Genomic DNA, 11,464 nt, shown 5'->3' on the forward strand with positions numbered 1-11,464 from the left:
TTTTAAAAAAGAACAACAGTTGGCTCCACTAAGGCTCTGAACTGCAGGGGCAATGGGGAGAAGCAAGACCAGGGCCCTGCACACTTGGGGCACCTGAGGTCAAGTCCCCAGCACTCATCCCCACAGCGCATCCACTGAACTGAAAGCGAGGTTCCATTCCCAGCGAACCTCCATGGAATAAAGCTTTAGCAGGAGTGGCAAACTACATCATATGGAGGCAGTTGAGGAGATGGAAGCAGGAAGAGGGAAATTAGGTAATCAAAGAATAGAAATGTCCCATAAACAAGAAGAGGACAAATAGGTGAAGGAAATGATTTCTATGTTATGACACCAATATCATAAACAAATAAATGATGAGCCTACCATACCTACCTTATTATTACATTTCATTTATTTATTTTGCATGAATGTATGCATATCAGTGTGTGTGTATCCGTGTGTGTGTGTGTGTGTGCATGTACACACCTGCTATAGCATGAGTAAGGAGGTCAGAGAACAACTTCCAGGGGTCAGTTTTGTCTTTCCACCATGTGGATCCCAGGGATTGAACTCAGATCTTCAGCCTTACCAGCAAATACTTTCACCTGCTGGGCCTCTCAATGGTCCTCTATTTACCTTATAGAAAATTTTAAGCAAAGAAATAAGGTTCTAAGGTCATATATCAAGTACTCCTGTGTACTAAGTTAGCACCAGGCCTCTAATTATAATGAATAATTGTAATCTAATGAGCCAGAGCTCATCATTTTAAGGATCTTGAGAGCCACCCAGCAAATAAATAAGAGGGTGACCCAGACAGACATGGTGTAAGAGAAGACGAAGTGTCGATGAGTCTCAGGAAAGCATAGGAGACACGGGTACTGAAAACCCAACCCAGAGGGCCAGAGGGCTCTCCAGCCTGGCCAGCAGTCAGTCAGAAGGAAATGAATGAATGGCGAGTACCTGGTTTCTGCATCAAGGGAATCCATTAGCTTCTTATCATCTAGTAATTTCCACAGACTCTGATATAATTCCACATTCGTATTCAACCTAGACAGACCATGAATAAAAACATGTGATTTTCTAATCCATTCTTAAAAAGTTTACTCTACATCAAGAGAAAAGTATGCCCAGACCCCAAAACTGGGGAGTAATTTTTTTGTATCTTCTTTTGAACCAGGAAAAACAGCCATACTTAGAAACTGTTCAATATAGGGACAGGCAATCCCTTAAGCAAAATGTCAAAGGTCCTAAATCATCCCCATGGAGGTAAATTTAGACTGGGAAGGCAGCTGGAGCAGGGAGGACAGACAGGACAGAGGCAAGTGTGGCGGAAAGGAAGGCTGAGCCAATAGCAAGGTTTCCTTAAAACCTCAGCTCAGCACCCGGGAACTCAGGCCAACTGTACTATGAGGATAAGAGGGGCAGGCCCGCCCTGGATAGGACAGCTCAGGACACGGAGTGCAGTCACAGTCCCATGCCGCTGGTCAACTGTGGCACTACAATGCTGGCTGCCGTGAGGACTGAATTAGACCGTAGGTGCATTCCTCACTAACAAACCAGTGCAGCCGTTTTGGCTATGTTTCCAGAGCGTAGGCCAAAACCGGGAACAAAAAGCCATGACCCAAATCCAACCTGTAGCACCACTGTCCTCTCCCTAGGTGCCCAAGGCCTGGCACCCTCAAGGTCAGCCTTAGGACCTGGCCTAGAGTGGAATGCACTCCCACACAGTAGATCCTGGAGAAGGGTCAACATCCCTCACACCATCCAGTCTACGATTCTTACGTGCAAATGTTCACTGCAATGAACTGCTGGTCTGGTTCAAGGCCTCTGGTTTCTGGTACACCAGCAATACTTGACCTCACCGAAAGTCCTCTCAGACATCTATTGTCCCAAGTCACAGAGACCTTGCGGCTATGATTCTGCAGGATCAGCCCCTTTACGTGCTCCAGCAGGCCACAGATGGGGTAGGTGCTGGTGGGCCAACACAAGGCCCTGGATGTGAATCTGGGTAGTAGCTGTTTTCGTCAGTCAGGTCACTGGGACTGCCCCCTCAGGCAAGGGCTGAGCCAGCTCTTTTCTGCCCATGCCACCAGAGCCAGCTTTTCCACACCTGTGGTAGGGATGGGGCCATCTCTCCAGAGCGTAGGGCCATCTCTCCCTTGAGGGGCTGGACCAGCTTTTCTACTGTAGTGGCCAGTAAGCAGCAGAACCAACTCTCCCAGCCCCAGCAAAGGGCTGTTCCAGCACACAGGGACATAAGGTAATATCTGCCATCAATTGAGGTTCCGGACAAGAACCAACCAGCATATTTAACATCATACATTACCTTATGTCCTTGTGTTCCTGATACCTTTTAAGCATCTCACACTTACTTACTTCCATTTTCACACACAGAAACCCTAACAGTTGGCTCAATTAGTCAAATACAGACAAAGGAGAATGAGGACAGGTAAATACCCCAGCAGTACTGAAGGGGGACCAGTCCCAGCCCTCCCACCCCACGGTCCTGGGCTGCCAGATCACACACCCCCTCCCACCTGCCATAGGAATAACAAGCACTATACACACACCCACCCTGGGGTGGAGGAAACTTACTTTTCCACCATGGTGCCGATACTCCTGCAGGCCTCTTCTGCAGCCTCTCTGAATGCGGGCTCAGGGTGTCCGATTTTCACAAAGTCTGCCTAACAAAGGGGAAAGACAAAACCAAAAGCGACTTTGATGGAACACTGGATTCTATGATCATGGGTGCAAACAAAGCCAGATTTAGGATGTGCCACTCGGCTTAGACCGTCAATTTCCTCACTGAATTTGGCTCTACGAAGGCCAAGCAGATTCTTTAGATTCTTTCTAGATATTTGTGAACTCTGGAGTTCCTTGGAACCAAGTTTGTTTCATTCCCGAGCATATACCTTCATGAACTTCATTTTACAAGGTTTTCACCTTCAAATGAGTAACCAGCAAACCCTTCCTATCTTATAATTCCAATGAGCAGACCTTGGTCTTGAACATTTTAAAACTTTGGAACTCAAACTGCAGTGTGGCATTCCCAGGCTGACTCAGATCCAGAAAGCCACTTGGGGCACATTTTTAAAATGACATCTAATTTCAAAAGCAATTTAACATCCTAGGTTTGGCGGGGAAGGAGGAACACATTCTCTTTATAGGCCTTTTAAAAGAGGGAAATATGAATTACTGGTCCTCATCTAGAACAGTGCACAACCATACTGTTTCCGCTGTGCCAACCAGGATAATTTAATCAAGGAGTTAAAGGGATTAAAACTAGGAAACCATATAAAGCAAGCATTCATGTTAATCGCAGTGCACTGCAAAAGGAACCTACAGGTGGGTAAGCAAACACAGGAACTATGAGATACTCCACATCTTCTTTATTCTCCATGTACAACAGAATGACTGTACGACTACAACATGAAACCAAACCAACCCAAGGGAGTCAGGCATGATGGAACATTCCCATAACCCCAGCACTCAGGACGCTAAGGCACAAGGATCAAAAGTTCCAAGTCAGCTTGCACTACATAGGGAGACTTTGTCTTAAAAAGCCAAAACAAAAACCATCACAAGGTAAAATTTCCAAATTTTATTATCAGATAACATTCAATGCAAAGACATCTAAATCCCTAGTTTGGCACATCTGGTACAACATTAGGTCATCATAATATCACTACTAAGGCATTCAAATAAAATGATCTGGGTAACATGTACAACTTATTTTACAAATTGCCTTCTACATGCTATACAATATGAAAAATCAAAACGTGTGTGAGCGCATGTGTGTGTGTGAATGTTCCTGTATTTGTGCATGTGCACTGTGGCCAGAAGTTGATACCAGATCTCTTCCTCAATTTCTTCTCTATCTCGCATTAGAGACAGTGTCTCTCACTGAGCCTGGAGCAATCCTCTTGTCTCTACCTCCCCAGTGCTGGGGCTACAGGTATGCATCACCACGCTGGCTCCTTACATGGAGCTGGGGAGTGAGTAGGGTCCTCACGCTAGTGATTGCACCAGCAATGCAGCCCCATTAGCTAAAACCTTGTGTGTGGAGATAACAAAGACAACAGTCCTAGTTCATAAAAATCACATGGGAAAAAGAAAAACCAAAATGTCCATTTCCTGGCAGTTTATGAAATTCTTGCCTTACGATGGTACAGATGAAACAGGCAGAAAATACCTTAAAAATTAAAAAAGACATTTTTTGAATTATTTATGCAGAAAATTATACAAATAAATTACATTTTAATCTGTTTGGTTTCTCTTATAGTTTGCTGTAGTTGTGAGACAGCATTTCACTATGAGGCCCAGGCTGACCTCGAGCTCATGATCTGCCTGCCTCGGGTTCCCAAGTGCTGGCATTCTAGCATGTAACACTGCACCTGGCTAAAAACAGTTTTTAAACGAGACACTGTTATACTTCATAAACAGTTTTAAAGCTCAAAACATGAGACATGAAGAGCAAAACAAAAAAAAAAGAGACATGAAGAGCAAAACAAAAAAAAAAAGTAGGAGAAAATTCTAGAGTACCACTTAATGAGGATGCAGACTAAGACAACAAATTAGGTGGTCTCCAGAACTAGAGCACTGTCAGAGTAGACTGGGTTGTGAGACACACCCCCTGCACAGATCTGCCTTTACTATGTCCACTGACGACAGAGACACGGCCACTGCACAGATCCGCCTTTAAGATGTTCACTAATGACACAGGAAGATGGTAAGGCACAGGACTCTGGGCAGGGCATATCCATGATGTCTCCACCACTGAGGAAGCAGGCCCCATGAACTGCACAGTGAAAGTCAGGGCCCAAAACCCTTTACAACAAACAGTTTAGCCATTTTCCTTTAAAATCTAGGGAATGTATTAGCATCTGAAATGTGGTGCTGTTCAACTCAAGGGTGTGAGCGGAAAGAAATGTTCTATACAGGGAAAGGAACAAGAACGAGGGTGTATTCGGCCAAATGGGAGAGGCTGGTGGCAAATGCGTATCTGGCCCTACACATTCTAGGAGAGACAGAACTGAGAGTGACTGACAGTCCCAACACTTGGGGAAGCTAGGACACTGAAGGAGTCACGGCCAGCTTGAACCACATAGTGAGTCCTAGACCAGCCTAGGCTACACAGTGAGACCCCATCAACACAAACAAACATGGGGCTGAGGCAGGGGACAGAGATTAGTGGCTGCTAGAGGTAGATGAAGATAGGCAGGAGGGATTAAAGCAGTTAATCCAGATGAGGCTACCATTGAGGCACTGCCCAATTCTTCTAAAAAACAATGAACACTAGAGCATCACCTAACTCGGGGAAAGCTCATGCTTTTTAACTCATCCTGGTGACTAGGGCAGTGCTTTGTATTCAGCAACCTCAACACTGAATGAACATTGAGGAAAAATCTACATAGGTCAGAACTACAGCAGATTCTGAACCATTACTAATTTGGACTCTGCATGCCACAAATCACCTTCACTGATACAAGTAATAAAGTTTGGGCCCTTTTTTGGCAAGATGGCTCAGCAAGCAGAAGGTAAGCTTGCAGGCCTGGTGACCTAAGTTTCAGCCATGGATTCTACCTATAAGGTGGCAGGTAAGGGCAGACTTGTGAGGTTTTCCTCTGCCCTTCACATTGCATGTGCCTGCACACTCTCTCTCTCTCTCTCTCTCTCTCTCTCTCTCTCTCTCTCTCTCTCTCTCTCTCACACACACATACGCATAGGTGGCATGCCTGTGCCTACACTCATTCACACACACGTCAGTGGCACGCATGTGCCTGCCCTCACTCATACACACACATGCATAGGTGGCATGCATGTGCCTACACTCACTCACACATATACACGCACATCACACGCCTGCACACACACACACACATCATCATCATCATCATCATCATCAGTGGCACGCATGTGCCTGCACTCACACCCATCCTTGCTGTGCTTCTAAGACTCACCAAGTCGGCCACTCTGCACAGGCAATCCGAGAGCTCATCAAAGATGAGGACCGTCTGTGGCCCTGGAGGTGTGGTACATGCTCGCTCCACCAGCCATTCCGTCTTCCTCAAGGCCTCCTTCTGAGCAACATGGAATCCTTCAGGGGTGCTGAGCTCAGGAACTCCAAAAAGACCCTAAAAGTCCAAAACAACATTTCCAGTTTATAGCCAGAACTACAGGTTTTTTTTTTTCCCTAGAACAATTTTTGCAGCAAGCCCTGACTTCAGTTGGTATCTAGATTATCCACATCTGTGCTCCTGGGAGCAGTGTCCCTCTTCCTGTTACACCACACAGAACTATACTAATAATGTTTTCAAATTTTATGTTTTCTTCACCCCTTCCTTCCTTTTCAAAAAGAAGCAAATAGCATAGGTCAAGTTGCCGGAGCCGTGGCTCCGTGAGAAGATGGCTGGGACTACATGAAGATTCAAAGGTTTAACCCGGCATGCAGACAACACAAAACAGATGTTAACGATAACCATAATCAGCTTACATCCTTGGTCACATGATTGTTCCTCGTAGGCTTCAGATTTCTCACAGGGTATACTGAGGCTGGGGTCCCCATCCGACAGCATGGACACACACTAGCAGTGAGCATGTGTGAAGGCCAAGGACCGTCCTCTCACAGAGCAAAGTCTCCACACTTGTCCACTACTAAAAACAGAGGACAGCCGACTCACACGGGAACGTCACAGCCAAACCCAGTCACTGGCTGAAACTAGGCACGCCAGTATTTTAATAAAGAAAAAAATCTCTAACCTAACAGAAATAACCATTTTTAAAAAATCTTTAAAAGGCAGTTCAAGCATGAGCCCTCGAGCCCTCCAGGAAAGCAGAGAGCCGACATTTAACATGACCTACGCCAGAATATGTCACGTACTTTACACAGGTTCTCTCGTCAGGAGTACATTGTCCTTTTACAGATACGGAATATGCTTTACAGTTCCTTTTGTTTCCTGGGGCAGCGCCCTGGAACCTCAATTCCTCTGGTCCAAACAGCCAAAATGCTAAGAGTATATGTGGGTGCTACCACATCCACCCAGAAATATGCTTTAAGAGAAAACATTTGGGGTATAATGACACAACTGAATTCTGGCACTTAACAAATTCCAGGCCAGCCAGGGATATACAAGCAAGACCCCAGCCTCGAAAAACAAACCAATGATTCAGTGGATAAAGGCAGTTATCACCAAGCACGATAGCCAAGGTTAATGACATAATTTCACATGATGCAAGGAAAGAGCCTACCCCTGGAAGTCCTATGACCTTTGCATGCGCATATGCATACTCATGTACACACACATACACATGAACACACACACAGAGGGTGGGGAACAGATGTAATAAAATACTTTTAAAAAAATTCTCCAACTTGAAAACCTACTGTACAAATCTATGCATTTAAAAAAAAAGGCAACAGACACCTAAAAATTGTCCTCTGGCCTGCACCCAGACACACTTGCACAGCGCGCGCGCGCACACACACACACACACACACACACACACACACAAATGATTGTTTAAAAATGCGGCTGAAATCAATTATCTCTCATCTGCTCCAAACCAAGCTTACTTGTCACATCTTTCGACTCAGCACTGAGGCAGATCTACCACCGACTCCATTAATACCAGCATTTTATATAGAAAGAACTTTCAAAGAGACAAAACTAAACACAGAGCGTTCACACCAGGAAAATGCAACGCAACTATATCGCAGGCTTGTCTTCAGAAAGGCACCCAACAGGGAGAAGCTAACAGGCAAAAATAACCCTTAACCTTTAGGACAAAATCTGCAAATACAAAATAATGGGATCCATTGGATAATCCACTCTCAATAGTCCCTTCCTTTCCCTTATTCATTACCAAGTGTCCAACACCACCACAGGCAATTCTGTCTGGTTAAGCAATCAACTCCAACTCTGATTTTCTTCCATAGTGTTTTGTTGTTGCTTTCGTGTGTGTGTGTGGTTTTCCGAGACAGAGTTTCTCTGTGTAACAGTCCTGGAACTCTTGTAGACCCGCCTGCCTCTGCCTCCCCAGTGCTGGGATTAAAGGCGTGCGCCCACCACCTCCCAGCGTTACTTTCCTTTTTAACACAGGTTCTTAGGTAACTCAGGTTGGTCTCAAACTCGGTTTGGAGCCAAAAGGACTGTCCTTTGAACCCTTTCGCCTTTACCCATCAAGAGAGCCTTACAAGCAGGAGCCACCATGCCAGGTTCAACAAGTTATTTCAAAGCAGCTTGAAATGGACAATTAAGGTGTGATGGGGTTTTCAATGGAAGAGTGTCGTTACAAACCCAAAGACAAGTGTGAACTCTAAAGTCAGAAGAAAAAAAGCGCCCTTGGGCAGGGGGAGGGCTGAGTGAGTGGGAAGCCAGCGGGACAGCAGCCCGAGAGCGTACTTATCCCGGCACAGTCCCCTTCCACCAAGAGGCGGAGCCCGCGTTGCCCAGACCCACGGCACGCTCACCTGGCGCTCTCCCAGCAGGTCCCACCGGCGACCCTGGGGCTTGACATTGAAGGCGGCGCCCACCGGGGACCAGCTGGTGCTGACTCCCCGGGCGCGACCTCCGCAGAGCAGGCCGCCTCGGTCTGTAGGTCCCCGCAGAGCTGCTCCGGCTCCCAGGCCGCACAGTCTGCGGCCGTACCGCAGCATGTTGGCCACCAGCAGCACCCTCCCGGGTCCCAGCTAAGCCCGGGTTCAGGAAGCGCGCGCCTGCGTTTCCAAGGCAGCGGCCCACGCCGCGGCACGTGACGCTCGCGCAGCCCTGTCGGCGCCGGGAGGAGAGCACGCTGACTCTCAAGCAAGAGCGTCGTCCCGGCGCCGTCTGAGCACCCTGCGTTTCGTAGCGCCCTCGTGTGTCTGGAGGAAGGAACGCCCTGCGTTTGCCTTGCCCTTCGTGTTACTGGAGCGCAGGGAGAAAAGTCTTGTCCGGAATTGGAATTCTTGCAGGTTTCAGGAATGCATGTGACTTCTTGTAGCCTTCTCAGAGGAGACCCAGTGGCAGCGCGTGGAAGGATCCTGGAGAAGCCACATGCAGTCCGAATCCAAGGATCTGCTCCAAAAGAGAGTGAAGTCACATCTACATTTGCATACAGGCGTATCAGCTAAGGTTGTGTGTAACCACATGAATTAACTATAGAGAATCTTCATCTATTTTGATCTTTGAAACCATTGATATCTTCTAGGGGCCTTGAAATGATACAGTTTATAGGGTCTTGGGCGGGTTCGTTGTCTCTGCCAGTCGGAAAAATTGAAAGGCAGGAAACATACGAAGGGGAACATGTTGCAGCAGAGAAATCGCAAGCACCGCAGACAGAATAGCCGTTGATGAGCGGTGTTTACCAGAGGTGAGAAAACACACGTGCCACAGGCACACAGAGATAAAGACCCTCTGCTTGGACTTGGAAAACGAAAATCCAGTCTCTTCTCAAGGCCTGCAGGAGTTTAAAGCCTCTGAAGGGTTTTCCTCCTAATTTAAGGTTGGTCAGTTCAAAGAAAGCTAGGGTGCTTGGTTGGCCTAGAACTATGACAAGTTTACTGCTTCCTTCATTCCTTTCTCTTCTGGCTGGGATCCCAGCCCATGGAATGGTATCACCCTCTTCAAGGCAGGTCGTTTCTCTCCAATTAAAAGCTTTCTGGAAAAGCCTTCATAGTTATTACCAGAGGTGTATCTCCTGGGAGCTTCTAAATTCAGTCAAGTTGGCCATGACAGCTAACCGTCACAGCCAGGGTTTGTAGACCAGCATGAGAAGCACGTGTGTTCCAATGAGCACATGAGCTGTGGATACCTGTGGACAGTTCACCGTCACTACCAGGTACCCAGGTGGGCAGGGAGAGAGTCTACCTAAAACATACCCAAAGAGCCCTGCAGTAAGATCACATAGAGAACAGAAGTGTCGTGGCAAGATTGAGTATTTCACACACTAATATTTTCTCTGCTGGTTTTCAGAATCTGTTGAAACTTGTGAGCCCTTTCTGCCCTTCCCTTTCTCCCTTTAGCCGGCATCTTATGCCCATCCCACCCTTTAGCCGGCATCTTATGCCCATCCCACCCTTTAGCCGGCATCTTATGCCCATCCCACCCTTTAGCCGGCATCTTATGCCTAGCCCACCGCTGTACTCTGGAAGCCATCTGGCTAGATTCTGCCCCAGGATATATCACACAATAGGTCTCTCCTGTTGTTGGTTTAAATGGCTTAAATGATGACATTTTGGGCATATGTGATAAAGATGAAATTGAGGATGTTAGGGCAGGGTCTATTGATCTCTAGGACATAGGAAGGACATAAACTTGGAGGCAAGTTCAGAGGAGAGACTATGGTGTCTCCTTATAAGACACATTAAAGTGCTAATCTTTGGTACCTGCCAATCGGCTCTTAGTTGGGTAGAATCTTTACAGATGTAATCAGATTGGGATGGGCCTGAATCAGTACAACTGATGTCCTCTTTATAAGAGGAAAAATTGGACATGTGCAGTTACGAAGGGAACCCTGTGTGGAACTATAGCCAGAGCCCCTGAAGTGATGGGTTTCAAACCAAGGGACGCCAGGAGCGGTTAGAAGCTGGAAATGGCAGGAAAGGATCTTCCTTCAGGGACTTAGTCTCAATCTTGCTGACCCATGGACCTCCCATTTCTGCTTCTAGAACTGTGACACTGGGACAGAGTACATTCTGATATCTTTGTTTGTTTTGTTTAGTTGGGGTTTTTTTTTTTCAAGACAGGGTTTCTCTGTGTAGCTTTGCAGTCTGTCCTGGAACTCACTCTGTAGACCAAGCTGACCTCAAACTCATAGAGATCCTCCTGCCTCTGCCTCCCGAGGACTGGGATTAAAGGCCTGCACCACCACCACTGCCCGGCTACATTCTGATATCTTAAACCACCCACCTCAATTAGGTGGTTTAAGTAACCTAAAAAGTTATTATAGATTCATTCCAACTATTCCTTGAGTTGTATAGCACAGACACCTAAGTAGGAAACAAGGTACCCATCACTGTATTGAGTAGCCTCCTGGGGTGCCATGAAATGCATCTAGTCATTAAATGGAGTGAGTTTTTTTTTTTTTTTGCAGTACTGAGAATGGAACCTATGCATACCATGCAAATGCTCTACTCACTCAGCCATAATCCCATTTCATTTTCTCTTACTTTCCTCTAATATCAGAAATCACAATATGGCCCTTAGAGCAGGAAAGGGACACCAGAACTCTTCTAAACTCTTCCCACTGCAAACACACAAGCAAAGGACTCCTTGGGTTCGGGAATGGTGATGTCTTAAATACATTGTAACAAACAAGCTGAGGACAGAGCTCTGTGGCAGGGTACTTGCCTAGCAAGGAACCCTGGGTTCCTTCTCCAGTGTGGAAAATTAATTACAACAAACAGGGCCACTGTTTATTCTTTTACTCTTTAAGAGATCCCTAAGCCAGGTATGCTGATGCACTGGTGAGGCAGGCAGATCTCTGAGTTCAAGGCCAGCCTGGT

General features: G+C 46.5%; 1 protein-coding gene across 1 annotated transcript in view; it reads right to left on the reverse strand.

The window, feature by feature from the left end:
* The window catches only part of Mipep (mitochondrial intermediate peptidase), a 136,242-nt gene that overhangs the window by 123,752 nt on the left and 1,026 nt on the right, over positions 1-11,464 (reverse strand). Inside the window, 5 exon segments of the mRNA XM_013349217.1 lie at positions 940-1,026; positions 2,575-2,663; positions 5,940-6,113; positions 8,450-8,668; positions 9,772-9,848. Coding sequence (XP_013204671.1) covers positions 940-1,026; positions 2,575-2,663; positions 5,940-6,113; positions 8,450-8,668; positions 9,772-9,848 — 646 coding nt within the window.

The sequence above is a fragment of the Microtus ochrogaster genome, chromosome 17, assembly GCF_000317375.1.
Source record: "Microtus ochrogaster isolate Prairie Vole_2 chromosome 17, MicOch1.0, whole genome shotgun sequence".
Taxonomy (NCBI): domain Eukaryota; kingdom Metazoa; phylum Chordata; class Mammalia; order Rodentia; family Cricetidae; genus Microtus; species Microtus ochrogaster.